General features: G+C 44.3%; 1 protein-coding gene across 1 annotated transcript in view; it reads right to left on the bottom strand.

Moving 5' to 3' along the window:
- TRPC5 (transient receptor potential cation channel subfamily C member 5) overlaps nt 1-18,107 on the bottom strand; it is a 134,295-nt gene that overhangs the window by 52,607 nt on the left and 63,581 nt on the right. The window contains exon 3 of the mRNA XM_047082120.1: nt 654-990. Coding sequence (XP_046938076.1) covers nt 654-990 — 337 coding nt within the window. The remainder of the gene's footprint in view (nt 1-653; nt 991-18,107) is intronic.

The following is an 18,107-nucleotide window of genomic DNA, read 5'->3' on the forward strand; positions in this document are numbered from 1 at the left end:
ACTTGAGATTCTGTATGTCTAACAAGGTCCCAGGTGATGATGCTGACATTGCTGATTTGCGTATTAGAGTTTGAGTAGTAACAACCGGGGGGATAGTGATGCACTGGAGGGTCCAGTGCAATCTAACTATGCTTAGAGACTACGGGTAAAGTTACTTTTACCATGGATGGTGTGAATTTCCTAGGTTCCCCTCCTGACTGTGGAATCTGTATCTATATAGGATGTAGACCCTGATTAATACTGGGGTTGTGTGGAGTAGCCACAGAACGCAGCAGATACAAGTGCCCTTGAGTTTTAGGAAGGGCTTTGAATAGACTGATCAGCACTTGCCTGACTAGCTTACCTGAAACCCATTCTGATTGATACTTGGCTTTCCTTCTAAACCAACCGACAGGCAGTTTCTTGTATTTGAAGATGTTAGGTTAACAGAATTAAGCCGTGGGGTCACTGCCAATCTCACTGTGGACCATGCAATACTAAGTGATCAGAGCCTGGGGAGGAAGGCACCAGATTTCTGAAACTCCCCACAAAGGGCTTCCCCACTGCACAAAAAGATGTCCTAATTCAGGGCCAGCCCAACTGCCTATTCCAGTACTTTATTTAAACAGGAGAAACAGGCACTCTGCCCATAGCTCTTGGTTTCTTTGACTCACCGAGAACCCAAGGCAATATCATCCATTCCACGACTGTTGGGGGAGGCCCCTGTACATGAAGGTCTGTCCTGACAATGTGCTGAGAAGCCAGGAGAAGCATGAAGAGGAAGGTCAGATATGATGCTGTGTGGCAGATAAACTTGATAAAGGGTTTCTTGATGAACAGCCCAAGGTTGCTCCTGGGTGAGATCAGATAAGCTATAGACAGCATGGGAAAGAGGAATCCAATGGTCATGCAGGTAAGAAGCTTGACTACCCAGTGTTTCCGTCGCCATCCAGGGAAGCCGTCATACCACAGAGTGGCAAGTAACTGTTGGCAATTGGGCTGAGCAACAAACTGGGGGGAAAAAAAAGGAGAACAAGTTAGGCATCTTGGGTGTCCAGGGGGAAGTCTACATTCATAATACAGCTACGTGACCAATCCCCAGAAGAGGCCTGTTTTCCAGGTTTCCATGAATGGATCTAACCCCGGAGACAGCTCTACATGTCAAGCTATGAGACTAGATTTTCCTTAGGGCGATTTATTTCATATATTAAATACATTTTTGTTTGTGTTTTCACACGCTTCCCTATTCTTCCTCCCATCATCTTAGAGAAATGGTTCCCAAACCTTGCCTCTGGATCAGAATAATCCAGCGAACATTACAAAATTCAGATGCCAGGGGTGCCTGGGTGGCTCAGTCAGTTAAGCGTCCAACGTCAGCTTAGGTCATGATCTCTCTCACTGTTTGTGAATTCGAGCCCCGTGTGGGACTCTGTGCTGCCAGCTCGGAGCCTGGAGCCTGCTTCGGATTCTGCGGCTCCCTCTCTCTCTGCCCCTCCCCCACTTGCGCTCTCTTTCTCAAAAATAAATAAGTATTAAAAACATTCAGATTCCCAGGTCACACCAAGGACTGGCTCAATGAGCATCTCCGAGGAGGATAGCCTGGGCCGCTGTTTTACAAGGTTCTTTGGCAGAGTTTACATGTCTGTTGGCAGAGAATCGTGGGGATATTTTCTTTCAAATTGGTTCACTTTTACTCATTCCTCTAGCTTACGTGAGGTCGTCAACAAATGTGCACTGTGCTTGGGCAAACACAAACTGGCCGGGAGTGAGCTCACGCCTGTGGCTATGGCTTGGAATGGAAATGAGTCCCCTTTTTGATTTTCTCTTTCTTCCCCTTTGGTTCTCAGCACATCCTGGCTGGCTTGCAGTGAATCAGCTTGCTGCTTTGCCATCTATTAACACCCTCTCAAGTCTAGACGTGCAGAGGGAGAAAGAATATTTGGGGGCCCAAATCACAGCATTGTGTACCAACCCAGCTGGGATTTTACTTAAAGGCAATCTACCAAGTGTCAGTGAGTAATAGTTAAGGAGTCATCATTGCAAGTAATCCTTAAGCTGCTACTTCCTGGTACCCAACTCAGTAGGGAGCTCAACTGTCAGCCATGATTTTAAATACTGCCTGTATCTGACTGTTCCAGCTTCCCGTGGGAAAAAATGGTTAACTAGAGCTGTACCGTATAGCTTACTAACGCAAAGGAAATAAAATTCTTCCATCTTTTACCTAACACCCCAGGTAAAGTAGCCCAACCTTACTGTTAGTGTATCTGGGAAGATCACTAGCTTCCCGCCGAAACCGTCCTGCTCTTCCTTGAGCACACAGCTGGGCTACATTACTTCCGGTCTCCCTTTGCAGTGAGATGTGGCCGCGTGACTAAATTCTTAACAATGGGAGGTGCAGAGAAGTGATGAGTGGTACTCCCAGGCCTGGCCTACAGAGGTCTCCTCTGTGCTATCCTCCCTGTTCTCTCCCGCTTCCGGCTGACTGGAATGTGGTAACCCAGGATGACCTAGGAGTTTCTGTCAGCTCGTGTCCCTCAATGACCATATAGAGGAGAACTATTAGGCTGATACCTGTCTTGGACTGTTACCTGACTGAGAGGATTCCAGCATGTTTGAGCCATTATATATTTGGGGGTCTAGACTACCCTCAAGCAGTTAACTATTATGAAACTACCAAAAATAAGCTCTAAGATCTTTTTATCCTGTGATCTCATTTTCTTCAAAGATTCTTCTGGTCCCCAACACGTCCTGTGTCACACAGAAAGACACAATCCTATAGTCCCTTTCTACTCTTCCTGGCCTTATCGCCCATGCCTGAGGCTGGGGTGAAAAAGTCCTAACAAATAAAGTACAGAAAAGTAGAAGGGTAAAGCGAGATGTTTGGATGCATGGGAAAAGCACTGTGAGTACACAGTCTAGTGAGGGGGATAGATGTAAAAAAAAGATGGTTATAAGACAGTATAGTAAGGGCTTAAATTTAAAATGGATACGAACAGGGGCACCTGGGTGGCTCAGTCTGTTAAGCGTCTGACTTTGGCTTAGGTCATGATCTCACTGTCCGTGGGTTTGAGCCTGGTGTTGGCCTCTGTGCTAACAGCCTGGAGCCTTCTTTGGACTCTGTGTCTCCCTCTCTCTCTGCCCTTCCCCTGCTCCCAATCTGTCTCTCTCTCTCTCAAAAATAAATAAACATTAAAAAAAAATTTAGGGGCACGTGGGTGGCTCAGTCAGTTGAGTGTCTGACTTAGGCCCAGGTCATGACCTCATGGTTTGTGAGTTTGAGCCCCATGTCGGGCTTTGCACTGACAGTGTGGAGCCTGCTTTGGATTCTCTGTCTCTCTGTCTCTCTGCCCTTCCTCTGCTCGTGCTCTCTCTTTCAAAGATAAATAAACATTAAAAAATCTTAAAAAAAAACCTTTTTAAATGGATACAAAGCATAACGGGAACACAAAGGAGAGCAAATCTGGACAGGCAAGGATCTCTGGGGGAGGTGATACTTGAGTGGAGCATTAAATGATGTGTAGAAGGTGGTTAAGGATAGGGGAGGAGAGGGGAAAGAAGTGGACAGCCAAGGCAGAGGGGATAACATGACTAAAGGCATAGAGGTTTAAAAAGAACATGACTTGTATGAGGAACTAGAGCAGTCTGGGGTGGCTGTGGCCTGAAATGCAAAGCCATGAATGGCAAGAGATGGGACTAGAGAAGTAGACAGGGTGTTACAGAAGATTACAATGATAACCTTTGTCTATTGTAAATAGTATGACTCATTTTAAGAGCGATGGGGAGCCATAAGCAATATGTTTATGTGTATGAGTGTGTGTGAGTGTGTGTGTGTGTGTGTGTGTGTGTTTATAAACAGTATAGTAGACTAAAAAGACTCTCCACAGTAGACTCTGGAGCTAGATTGCATTGGTTCTCTTTGTTCTTCAACGTTTTCATCTAAATAGAGATAACAACAGCATCTACCAGCTATGGTTGGTGTGAGAAGTAAGATCACTTATTACCTCCGAAGCACTTAGAACTAGGCTTAACACATAGTAAGGGCTCATTTCAATCTTAGCTGCATATATTATTATGCATGTCATAGGATCAGACTTAGATGTGAGAAAGATCCTTCTGGGTATTGAATGGGAGATGAACTGGGGGCAGAAAGTGGGCAAAACTCGAGGCAGGAAGACGACCGGTTAGGAATCTGGTATACTATGATTGTGACTTAGACTAAGGTAATGACTGTGGAAATGGAGATGTCCTCAGATGCAAAATACAGGGAGGAGGTGGGAAGTGGCAGGATATGGCGATAAATGGGGAGTGAAGTAATAGATGGAGATTGAGTGTAAAGGGAGGGGGCTTCTCTTTGCGGGGAATTGGTAGACATCAGTGTCGTCAGCTGAGAGTGGGAACACTGAAGCTGGAACAGGTTTATGGAGATGCGTGCACTTTTAGGTCTGTTGAGTTAGATTTGTCTGTGCGACACTGAATGGAGATATTTGGATTGATGTACTGATGTGCTATAGCAGGGATTGACAAACTTTTTCTGTAAAAGGCCAGAAAGTAAATATTTGGGGCTTTGCAACCCATATAGTTCCTGTAGAAACCACTCAACTGTTTTAGTGCAAACTCAGCCATAGACAATGCGTAAATACGTAAATGAATGGGTGTGGCTGTGTGTGCACCAATTAAACTTTGGTTGTAGTTTGCCAATCCCTGTACCATGATATTGCTCCCTGCTGCTGCCAGAACCAAACAAATATTTGGACCACTTCTGGAATGGTCTTTATGACCTCTTGGGACTTGCCCTCGTGTATCCCTAAAAACTCTGACCCCAGAAATCACTTTCCCTTATGCAAAAAGTGCAGAAGTGAAGCTTCTTTTAATAATGGATATTATCGCCCAACCTTTATCTTCAGTGCCGCTGCTCCGATTTTTGATTGGGCTGAAGTTGGTAATTTTAAAGTTTGGACAGGGTTTTGTTTTCTGTTTTTACATCTTACAGGAGTAGAACAAACTGCAATTAGAATATTTGTAAAGGAAGTTTTTATTAAGCCACCACGTAGTATTGAATCCCAAAACATCTGTGAGCTTTGACTGCACAATCCTGATTCCTGTTTGCATACTGAAGTTCAAATTTGACAGGTTATTTAATCAATCTCTACTTGATTTCAAGAATGCCTCAGAAGGAGAGATTGCAGGAAAAACAGTGGAGTGTGTAAGTGTTGTCTGCTTTCATTACACGAAGAGCCAAGCTGTACAGAGCCTAGAGTGGTAGTTTTTAATTTTGATGAAGTCCAATTTGTGTTTTATTTTGTTGCTTGTGCTGCTGCTGCCCTATCTAAGAAACCATCACCCTATCCAAGGTCACAAAGATTTGTACCGTTTTCTTCTCCAAGTTTGATAGCGTTAGCTCTTACAGTCAGGTCTTTGATCCATTTTGAATTAACTTTTGCATATTGTATGAGAAAAGGGCCCAACTTCATTCATTTGTCCCAGCACTATGTTTTGAAAAGGCTACTCTTTCCTTATTAAATTGTTTTGGCATCCTTTTTGAAAATCAACTAACCATAAATGTAAGGGGTCATTTTGGACTCTTAAATCTATTCCTTGTATCAATGAGTCTGTCCTTGTCTTGTTCCTGATTTTAGGGGACAGCCTTTCAGTTGGTCTCCATGAAGTGTGATATTAGCTATGGTTTTATCATAGATGGTTTTCATCAGGTTAAGGAAGTTCTCATCTGTTTTCTGAGTGTTTTTTTTTAATCATAAAATGATTTTGTCAAATACTTTTCCTATGTCAATTGAAATGATTATGTGTGTTTTTCTCCCTTCCTTCTACAAATATACTGTAAATACATCGATTGATTTTGTTATGTGAATCACTCTTACACTACTGAGATGAATTCCACTGGGTCATGGTGTATAATCCTTTTTATGTATTTCTGGATTCGGATTGCTTTTCGTTAAGCCTATTGTTTGCCTCAACTGCTATCCCCTGTTTCAGGCAGCCATGGTGTTAAACAATTGCTGCTCAAGTTTTCAACGAACACCCTTAGGAAAAGGGCTGTTGGTGCTGAGTCATATCACATAAACAAACACCAGCTCTGTAAATGGAGCTTTTCTAGGAAGTTGTCAGGTCATATAATGACAATTTTCTGGGGATGGGTCTTTTGGGGGAGATGCAAACCTAATCTTTTCACAGTTGCTGTGGCTCCAAGGCTGTTGTTTTTCAAGACTACGGCGGGCCTGGGTAAAGGGGTATCGGAATAGGCAGGTTAAAATATCACAAACATTGCTGTTCTTACCAAGATTCAGCTGTTTTTCTTGAATACATGCTCCTCTGGTTGTTGCGAGCCTTTGGTTAATTTTCAGAGTTGTGAAAATGTTTATTTGGAATATTTTTCCTATGCCTTGTTCGTTTTTTGAAGGAGTGGATTTCCCGAAGTCCTTATTCCACCATTCTGGAAGTGTTTCCCTTTGTAACTTTTTAATTTTTCATGATGTTGTATTTGGGTTGTTGGGTTGTGGGTTAGTCCAAAGGATAGAATCCTTTCCCAATTTCCTCCTCGGGGGGCTTCAAGAAAACAAAGTTTGAGCAGTATGGGAGCTTCCTAAAAGCCAGAAGACTGGGTGTTGGTCAAGGACTGGGAGCATGTCTTAGTTTCCATTATATTCCCAATATTTTGCTAAATGCCTGGCTGGCACAAGGTAAACACTGAATAAATATCTGTTAAATGAGTGATTGAATAAACAGGTCTGCGATGGAGGAACCTTGGTGGAATGCTCTCTTTCTAAAGCTTTCTTTCCTTAATGTATAGAGGGGGTGAAGTATGGTAGCTAAGACAAGTCTCCTGGGAGTTGAAATTAGGAACTACTCTTAGCATAGATTAACTACCATATATTGAGCTCTTACAATGTACCAAACATTATATCAGATTTTCACATGCATCACCTCATAGCAACCCTAAAGGCAGATATTGGCATTATACTCCTTTCACAGGTGATGAAACTAAGCCCAAGATCACATTCATGGTATGCGGTAGGGCCAGGATGGGAGTTCTGGCTTGGTTGACTCCATAGACCAAGCCCTTAAACACTGCATTCTGGCAATCCGTGCACGGTGTGAGCCTGCAGAAAGCTGAATTCCCCAGTATCTTCCCCATTGGCCTTGTCACAGGGATTGAAATGCTCACATCACTTATTGCTTCGGGTCAAGGTATTGAAATTATTAAAATTATATTCGTGTTTTTAGGAAGGGGTAACATATGAAACTATTAACTAACCTTAATGGTTTTAAGTGTGTGTATCATATTAGCCGGTTAACGAGCTACAAGGGACCTGCATACCAGCAAATGGTCAGAAGCCCAGGTCTGGGCTCTTGAGTGGCAGCTGGGAAAGGCAGGGTGGGCGGGGCATAGCGAAAGACATGGGGAGGCTCTGAAGATCTTACCTTCCTGGTTTAGCCCCAGGCCAGGTCTGTATGGGACCCACCTTTTCAACCTGTCCAAATCCTGTCTTCACCAACCTGCTAGGGTTCTCACCGCAGTTCTGCAATGCTTTGTGTCTCCAATGCTCTTGGGAACGGGCTGAAAATTAATTTTTTCCTTACTGTATGGGACTTTTGGAAAAGCCTTGCCTTATTTCCTTTGACATAAAGCTGCATTTTAAATGGAGGGGCTCAATAGCTCTTTGCCCCTCAAATGAGTAATTCTTTTTTAAAAAAATTTTTAAATGTTTATTTTTTTTGAGGGGGGGGCAGTGTGTGAGTGGGGGAGGGGCAGAGAGAGAGGCAGATACAGAATCTGAAGCAGGCTCCAGGCTCTGAGCTGTCAGCACAGAGCCTGACATGGGGCTTGAACTCACAAACCGTGAGATCACGACCTGAGCCGAAGTCGGTTGTTTAACCGACTGAGCCACCCAGGCGCCCCAAGTGAGTGATTCTTGATACGAATAATGTCAGCTTCTACTGGAAGGAGCCTGACCCTCCCCCAGGCAACTAGCAAACCCGTTTTGATTTCACCTCCACAGACCTCTGACTTCATTCATTCAGTGAGGAGAATTGTTCCCCTAGCTCCTCACCAGTCTATTGTATGCGACTTTTGTTCCTACATCTGTTAATTTTTTGAAAAACATGTTTATTTTTTTGAGAGAGAGAGAGCGAGCTCAAGCAGGGGAGGGGCAGACAGAGAGGGAGAGAGAGAGAATCCCAAGCAGGCTCTGGCCCATCAGTGCAGAGCCTGACATGGGGCTCGATTTCACAAACCGTGAGATCATGACCTGAGCTGAAACCAAGAGTCGGACACTTAACCCACTGAACCACCCAGCTGCCCCTGTTCCTACAGCGGTCTAAATAATCATGTAACTTTCGCGTTTGATTCGCATGCTGAACACAAAGCAGAAGACAATCTGACTTGCTCATTGCTAAGGGAACACGAGATCAACACGATTCAACTTAGGCGTTTCAACAGGTATTTCTGTACACCTGCTCTGTGTCCAGCTCTGTGTGGTGCGTGGGAAGAGGGTCACAACAAGAGGGACCCATGGTGATTCTGGCCTGCAGGATCTCATTGACTGACCAGCCAAACTCACATGAAACAAGTAACACGACAGCAATGTTTGTGTTCAGATGCCTGCAAGAGCAGGGCAGGTGGTAAGAGTGTCATGTTCTCAGATGGTTGGGGGCCACAGACCGGTCAAAGCCACTCCCTTCCAAACCGGGAGATTTTGCCAAGTAAAGACATGATTATAAAAGCTATGCCCCCTTTGATTTTCTGTTAACACTGCTTCATAAAAAAAAAAGGGTCAGAGGGACGTCTGGGTGGCTCGGCTGGTTAAGTCTCCAACTTCAGCTCAGGTCATGACCTCACGGTTCGTGGGTTCGAGCCCCGTGTCGGGCTCTCTGCTGTCAGCGCAGAGCCCGCTCCACCCCGTTTATACTCACTCTCTCAAAATAAATAAATAAACATTAAAAAAAGAAAGGCAGGAATAAAGTATAGTCATTCAAACTGGATCCATTTAGCATTAGGAAAAGCTGACTACATTGTTGTGAGGCACAGCAACTTAGGAACTCAGGGCATTCAGAGAAGCGACAAATCAGCAGGCACTAGAGTCAGAAGGAAAGGCTGTAGAGAAGCATTCAAATCAGAGAATCTCACTTCCTCTCGGAAGCCTTCCCTGATTGCCCCAGCCAGAGGCGATCCCTCCTCCTTAAGCACAGGCTACTTTGCTCCTTTCTTATGGTACCTCTTAGAGCCTGACCTGTGTTACACTTACTTTTATGTAGAACACCTGACTTGGCTTTCTTACATGGTAAGCTTCTTTTTTTAAAAAAAAAATGTTTATTTATTTATTTTGAGAAAGAGAGAGAGTGCATGTGGGAAAGGGGCAAAGAGAGGGAGAGAGAAAATCCCAAGCAGGCTCCACACCGACATGGGGCTCGATCTCATGAACCATGAGATTGTTACCTGAGCCAAGATTAAGAGTCAGATGCTTAACCCATTGAGCTACCTAGGTGCCCCTCTCCCATGGTAAGCTTCTGAAGCAGCAGGGGCGGGGGGCAATTTTGTCTGTTGTGTGACATTTCATAGCTCAAAAGGCTTTGCAGATATTTACTGTACTTGTTAAAGTGAGAAAGTTCTCCTCTTTGCTTTCCTGCTAAACTTCAGACCTGAATGTTCAATCCCCAGTGGACATTTCAGATTCATAACCCAAATGGAACTTTCTGTCCCCCAAATCTCCCAAAACACACACACACACACACACACATACACACACACACACACACTTCTCTTTTCACCTCATATTCTGTGTGCCCTCAAGGTATTTCTCTAATACTGGGCGTAATAGTCACAGATTAAATGTACACAGAACTTCCTATGTTTGGGATACATTTAAAAGCATTATATATGTATTAACAAACTCAAGAAGTTGCTACTACCTTTACACCCATTTTACAGATGAGAAAAACTGAGGCTCAGAGAGGTTAGACACTAATGAGACAACAATTACCATTTGAGTACTTACTATGTGTCAAGCACTGTAGTAAGTGCTCATTTAAGAGTAGTGAGCAAGGGGGGCACCTGGGTGGCTCAGTCATTGAAGTGTCCAACTCTTGGTTTTGGCTCAGGTCATGAGCTCATGGTTCATGGGATTGAGCCCTGCATCGGGCTCTGTGCTGACAGCGCAGAACCTGCTTGGTATTCTCTCCCTCTTTCTGCCCCTCCCCTGCTTGCATTCACGCTCTTTTTCTCTCTCTCAAAATAAGTAAATAAACTTTAAAAAATAAAGTCAATATGTCTTAAAAAAAAAAAAGAGTAGTGAACTAGGGATACACTTCCCTGGTTATTGATTGAGTCCCCAGTCTCTGAAGATAAAATGGAAAGTGAAAAGAAGTCCCTTGGTAGGAACAGAGGATCTAGGGGTGGGGGGTGTGGGCTCTTGACAAGTAAGCCAGACCATGAGGCAGAGAAAAAACAAGACAGTAGCAGTGAGTTTCCAGTGGCTCTACTAGGAACAGGCAATGATCAAAGGAGAAAAATCTTTCTTAATTCCCACAATCCACTCTGTTCCATGCCATGGAGGCTGTCAGCAAGAGAAACATTAGATCCGGATAGACCAAGCCAGTCCCACACTGAGTCACCTCACTGGTGATTTTCACATGATTGTCAACTGCTGGGTGTGTATAAAAGTGCAGTAGATGAGACTGGAAGAAAGGTCACCTTGACATATGTTTAGCATTCAGAGGTTTGTTAAACCGTACAGGCCTGTTGTTCCTTGAAGTGATTGGCAATGAGTTATCTTTGCTTCCTAAAAGAGATCAGCTGACTTCAAGTTGGGGGATTTACCGCTATAAACACTTCTTCCTTTAGTACATTCAAAGGATGAGAAAATCTGAAATGTGAGAGTGAATCTCCCCCCACCCCTTCATCCCTTTCCAGAGTAGAAGGATCTGCAAGAAAAATTGAGGTCCCAACTATGGCAGGATCGGAGTGAAGGGCCTTTCTTGGTGGTTTGAAGAAGTCTACCGATCTTTCAAGAACGTTCTTCTCCCTCAGCGAGGGGCTGCACATCGGAATAGGCCCAACTTTCACTGCATCAGATGTCAGTTCTTCAAAAGAGAGTCCGATTGTGTACAAGGGTGTATTTAAAAAGCCAGCCGGCAAAAATGATCTGAGATAGAACAGGTTTTGTTGGTTTGTTTTATAGTTGCCAATCAAGCTGGGCTTTGATGACAAAAACGCCCAAAAAGGAAATCGATGGCGATACAAAATTTTCCAAAGAGGGAAAAATGTTCAAAACACCTACCATTGCAGTGAGCTCGCTGAGCCGTACTGTTATCAAGTGGTTCAGCTTTTTACCAGAGGCGAAGAAATAGGTTTTGGCAAGTAGATTAGGCCCAGGTTACAATTCAAAAGTGGCCCCTACATTTTGCATGTAGTCTCTAACAATTTGATATTTACTCACTCAGATCACTAATCCGTGGTGATTTTCTTTTTTTTTTTTTTTTTTGAGAGGGAGATGTGGTACTGCCCCAGGGATTACTGAGACATTTTGTACTCGGTTGGCTGTTGCTGCAATTACCTAGCGGACATGGTTCTTGAACAAGGATACTGATATCAAAGGCAACACAAGTTCAGTCTCACAAAATAAGTCAACTGGCAGTCATTCCTCTAATTTCAAGTTTGAGCTAAGGCTCACTAATTTGAACTAACTGGAGGAAGGTGAAGCTAGATGCTGAAAACTTGGTTTTAGAATACATATTTAAAAAAATATAGTTTTCCATTTGCACATATACACAGCAGCTGGAATTTGCTAAATGGGGTTTCCTGGCAGGTGTCATAATTCTCCTGTGTTAGAGGTGATAGGCTCTTGAAAGCATGTAGTGTGCGGAATTAAGTCCGATCACAATGGCTTATTCTAGCCATGAGATGGCAGCAGAGAGCGATGGGAACTCACTTCCACTTCCAAGGGTGGCGGTGGAGGGGGGGAGTTCTAGAAGGAAAGAGGAGGGGTGTCTGGGTGCTTCAGTCGGTTGGGTCGGACTTGGGCTCAGGTCATGATCTCGAGGTTTGTGAGTTCAAGCCCCCTGTCGGGCTCTGTGCTGACAGCTTGGAGCCTGGAACCTGCTTCAGATTCTGTTTCTCCCTTTCTCTGCCCCTGCCCCGCTCACACTGTGTGTGTGTGTGTGTGTGTGTGTGTGTGTGTGTGTCTCAAAAATAGATAAACATTAATTTTTTTTTTATTTTAGAAGGAAAGAGGAGGATGTATTGGCAAACTTCTCACCTGGGAGGGAGCAAGTGCACCTGCATGGCACACAGCTCAGGTCATGATCTCAGGGTCGTGAGATTGAGCCCTCCATCAGCTTCCTTGCTGAGCATGGAACCTGCCTAAGATTCTCTCTCTGCCTCTCACTCTGCCCCTCATCCACACGTGTGTGCAGGCACTCTCTCTTCCTAGAAAACATCTAAAAAAATGTCAGCAGTGAAACCTGTGAATGTTTAGACTCATTGGGATAAACAAAGACAATAAATCGCCTTGCATCAGTTCGTCTCATGTTTTGCCACCACATGCATTTTGATAGGAAATTTATTAAAAAATTGTTTTTTGGTTCAGGACTTGGTCAATATCGGAATTGTGGACTTGTAATTGTTCACTACATAAAACAGTGGAGAGATCTATGGTGAGATGTGTTCATGCCTTCAGTGTATCTCGTTCTTAAGGGCCGAGGTCCCTCCTTTTTCATCAGGTCACAAATATGTTCAGGCATTGCAGATCCTGAAGAACTGGGGCAAAAAAGGAGACTAAGTCAGGTAACACCCAAGTCGTTTTCACATTTATAAGAAGGCTTGGCTAGAGGTTTCATGACCTGCTGTGAGCTGCCCACTTGGAAATCTTCAGCATGAAATCAGAATTAAGGTGGTGGAGGAAACTTAACCCCTAGCTATAAGAAAGAACACATTTCAGAAACATATATCTTTTTTTTTATTTGAGAAAGAGAGAGCAGGGGAGGGGCAGAAGGAGGGAGAGAGAGAGAGAGAGAGAGAGAGAGAGAGAATCCCAAGCAGGCTCCATGCTGAGTGTGCAGCCCAATGTGGGGCTTGATCCCACGACCCTGGGATCGTGACCTGAGCCAAAATCAAGAGTCAGATACTCAAGGGACTGAGCCACCCAGGAGCCCCTGGAAACATATATCTTGAAGTCTGCCTCTGGTTTGGCCTGTGACTCGTGATGGGTCTCGGGGCAAGTCTTTGTGTTTGGGTTTTTATCTATGCAATAGGTGGTCGCCACCCACCCTGCCTTCCTCACAGGGCTTGCCTGACAATCGAATGGCTCATGGGTGGGAAAGTGCTTGGGAACATTCTCAACACTAAACAAAAGGAAGATAGCATTCCTCATACATCTTTGGTAGCTCATAGGTGCAATATAGGCCTCATACATAAAGATATTTCTAATAAGGTGAAGTGACAGCATGGTCTCTGTAGTCAGACAGACAGACCCGAGGTGCACATTCCAGTTCCACAACTTCTTGGCTGGATGACCTTGGGCAAGTTGCTTAATCTTTCTGGCCTCCAGTTTCCCCATCTGAAAAATGAGGATTATGCTAGTAACCCATGTCATAGGGTTGTTCTAAAGATGAAGAGAGCTAACTCAGTGCCTGGCAACGAGGAAAGAAACATTATTATAGCATTTTCATCATGGATTATTCTGAGAATTAGACAAAGAGGCATTCAGTGTTAGCTATTTTCATCATTATGGCTCTCATTATTATGAGATGGAGAATCATTGCTTCTTGGATAGTCTTGAAGTGACTGTCTATGTGACTTGACAGAGGCCTCCCTAGACAGTACATCCAACTGGAGTCAGTACAGACCTCGCCATATAGTCAGAGCCCATAAATAACTCTAACAAATTCCAGGGTGAAAAACTGGATTATTATGCAAGACATATTTTAGAGGAAGCCGGACAACTCGGTAGATGAAGGAGGGAATTTCTTTTTTTTTTTTTAATTCATTTTTGAGAGTGAGAGACAGAGTGCTAACAGGGGAGGGGCAGAGAGAGAGGAGACACCGCATCGGAAGCAGGCTCCAGGCTCGGAGCCGTCAGCACACAGCCCAACGCGGGACTCGAACCCACAAACCACAAGATCATGACCTGAGGTGAAGTCAGATGCTTAACCAACTGAGCCACCCGGGCGCCCTGAAGGAGAGAATTACTGATTGAGAAAGATTGGCAAGTCAGGATTGCAGGAAGGGTGGCTTTTGGGGGGGCTGACTGCCAAGCTGAGGTATCTCAGGGGACTCTCTAAAGCTGAGATGGAAGATTCTCTAAGTATGGTTTGGGGTCAAAGCACAAAACTTGCTCCAGGCAGGGGCACCTGGGTGGTTCAGTCGGTTAGGCGTCCGACTTCAGCTCAGGTCGTGATCTCACGGTTTGTGGGTTCGAGCCCCACATCGGGCTCTGTGCTGACAGCTCACAGCTTGGAGCCTGCTTCAGATTCTGTGTCTCCCTCTTTCTCTTCCCCTTCCCTGCTTGTCCTCTGTCTATCTCTATCTCAAAAATAAATAAACATTAAAAATTAAAAAAAAAAAAAACTTGTTCCAGGTGGCTTGCCCCGGGTGATTATTGAGGAGGATGGCCTGGAGAGACGATCGCAACATGGCTCCTGTGTACTTGATATAACCCAGGGACAGGATGTTCTGCACTTCTCTGTTCTCTCAAGCAACCCTCCCGCTCCCATGCCCTCCCCCGCCACATGCACATGTTCTCTCTCCCTTTTGTGGAGAAAACAGGGATCCTCAGTGCTGTGAGGGCTTTTACCAAGTCACTTCCCTTCTGCTTCCAGGCAGGATTGCTCCAAAGCCAGTTCAATGAAACCAGCGGCATTTCCTTACCACCTTACTCCGTGCCAGGCCCTGTGCTGGGTACTTGGGACATAAGCAGCCAGAACCTCATCCCTGAAGGAAAACCCCTAACAAATAAAGACAAAACTATATTCCTGCCTCCCTCCCCCGCCCACCATGACGTGGTTCCCAGGGCCTGACAAGAGCTATAATGAAACCAGGAGACTTTCTCACTAATAACTAAAACAGGAATGTAAAAACTCATAAAGGAACAAGGTTAATGTAGCTGGAGGGGAGCAGAATTAGCTGGTATCCTAAGGGGGTTCCTTATTACCGCTGAGTACCAAGACCATTGGAGCCTTGGTGGCTGGCTTTTAAAGACAGCAGCATGTATCCTAACCCCTGCCCTTCTTCCTTCCTTCTAGGGACCAGCCTTATGGTGGGCTTTTATTAATGACTTATTGAGTGCTTTCCTATATGCCAAGAGCTTTGTATTTATTCATTCTTTTCATCCTGAATTCTCAGAATGACTCATTGAGGGAGGTATGAGCTCCATTTTACAGATGAAGAAATGGAGACACAGAGAGACTAAAGAACTTGTCTAGTAAGTGGTGAGAACCAGGTCTTGAGCCCAGGCCTATCGGAGTATACCGCGGATGCTCTGACCCAGGGGTCATCGAACTACAACCTGGGGACCAAATCCAGGGTGTTACCTATTTGTGTAAATAAAGTTTTATTGGAATACCGCCTACTCATTTGTTTACATATTATGTATGGCTCTTTCTGTGCTACAGTGACAGAGTTGAGTAATTACAACAGAGACCATATGGACTACAATGCCTAAAATATTTGCTCTCTGGCCCTTTACTACAGAAAAACTTGCTGACCCCTCATTCTACCCACCATACTACACGGTCTCTGGTATGTAGACTTTGGAGTTGGAGCTATGGTCAAACTTTGGCTTGGCCATTTATGAACAGCATGCCCTTTGACAAGTCCTTTTACGTCTGTGTGCCTCAGTTTCCTCATCTGTAAAATGGGAACAGTATCTCCTAGGATTGCTGAGAGGGCTAAATGAGATACGATGCGTGGAAGGTATTTAGCACAGTGACTGGATGCCTGGCACATGGTAAACTCTTAAGAAATGATAGTTGAATTATTTGGAGTAGTAATGACAGTGGGTAGACAGACAGAACTCTGTGCCTGGCACATAGTGAGTGTCACTTAAGTACCAAATACTTGAATTTGTTTTGTTCCTATTTCTTGCTGACTTTTCTAGGGCCTTGGGTTTGCTGAATAAAAGACTGAAGTTTGAGGCTGGAGGGAGAGGTGGGGCATCAGTAGGGCAGGGCAGTGAACATAGATAGTGGTTTTGGCCTAGAGGATGGTTGTCAGCAGAGGATTTACTCTGGGATAAGCTGTTTAATGCTTTAATCCTGAATAAGCCTGAACCATAATATGTGACCAAAGTGAGGTGTGTGTGTGTGTGTGTGTGTGTGTATGTGAAAGAGAGAGCAAGAGAGAATGTGCACCCCCATTCTGTGGGTTTTTTTTCTTTAATCCTCAAAGTTCTCTCCCAGTGTTACCCTCAAATGGACTCAGATTCCATTTTTTTTTGAAAATTTTGAAATTTTCTTCAAGATTTCAGTGTGTGCTAACCTCCCCACGCTCCAAGTTCCTGTAGCAGGTATAGAAAAAACAAAAAGAAGACTTGGGATACATTTTGTTCTCAGTTGTGCTTGGTTGGTCTCCCTGATTAGACTCTCAACTCCTGTAGGGCAGAGACCATGACCTGCATCTTTAGGGAGAAAGAAGGTCTTGCTACTATTAAACAAAGAAGGGATGTGTGTGTGTGTGTGTGTGTGTGTGTGTGAAGGGATAATGAATATCAGAAGCAAGGTCTTTGGGAGATAAATGAAATGCTTCAATGTTTCAATGTCCTCCTAAACAACAGAAGGACTATAGAAGAGAACTTGGGAAGAGAAAGGCAGGGATTTAGCCAGGGGACCTTCTGCTGAGTGGCCACCATCTCTTTACCCAGACGAAAGAGGAAGTTACTTGCAATGTGATAGAAGCTCCTACAGTAGACAGGTAAGCCATTGGGATATGGCACTTCTATTTCTGAGGGCCATCTTTTTCTAATGACTCTGTGAAGGGCAACCCTTCACTCCCAAGATGAGTTCCTTCATAAACAATTCACCACTTGCAAGTGTTGGAGAGGACACTGAGCATAGATATGTTTTGCTAAGGGAGGAAGGGATGAGCTCTCTTTCCCCTTTGGGGAAAGCACTTGCCCTTCTCTTTCAGATGTCAGTTTTCACTTCTTATAATCTATATTTGGAGCCCTGTGTCCATTATTCAAATGGGATACATATTTCCTGTCACTGACAGAAATACCATTCAAGCCAATTCTCTTTGTTTCTTGCCAGCCGGGGGTGGAAAACCTATGGCTCTTGCAACCATAATTTGGAGGAGGACCACAGACAAGTTAAGACCTAATAGCCTAAGGGAGCAAGTGGATTCTCTCTCAAGCTATCTTAGTTTCTGCATAATGTAACTTCCAGATGATTCTGTTTCCGATGAGGATCAAGGTCATAACTGATCTACACTACCCAGGCTTCCCTAGCAATGCTTACTTGCCTTAACTGTGGTTGTCATATGCTTCTCTAAAGAAATGAGGTACAAAATTGTAACCAACAGACTCAGAAATGCTGGGCTTCTGAAGAATATGGTGGTTGGTTTTGCTTTGCTTTGCTTTTCCCTTTTTCTTACAGTTCTTAATATTAGTGGGGGCATTTTAGTCACTCACAGCCACATTTCTTAGGTATCACACTGTGTAGTCACCATGCCCAAATACCGGGGAGCTTTGGTTTAACACTATTCTTAAGATTCAGTTTGCAAGACCTCATATTGCTGAGAAGATTACCTATGCGTGCTCAGATTTGTGTTGCAGAATGTTCTCCCAATCTTGGCCATATGGAAGATTAACTGGCAAAAGGGATGGCGATGTGGTGGCAGAGTGGTTGGAGATGGTGGGGGGCTGATTAGGAGTCTGTTGTAACTTTCCAAGTGAGAGGTAACAGGGTCTGAATTAGAGTGGTGGGAGTTGAAAGGAGACGATGATTATGGAGATATTTTGGAGGTGGATATGACAATATTTGGCACTCAGCTGCACGAAGGGGTGTAAGGTAAAGGAGAGTTGAGGGTATCTCTGCCATTATGTCATATAAGGGAACAGGTGGAGGACTGGGTTTGGGACAGATACTGATAAGTTCATTTTAGGTATGGTTGACTTATGGTC

This window comes from Lynx rufus, unplaced genomic scaffold, assembly GCF_022079265.1.
Source record: "Lynx rufus isolate CCGP_SWC_20201006 ecotype Redwood Valley unplaced genomic scaffold, mLynRuf1.p SCAF_19, whole genome shotgun sequence".
NCBI classification, from domain to species: Eukaryota; Metazoa; Chordata; class Mammalia; order Carnivora; family Felidae; genus Lynx; species Lynx rufus.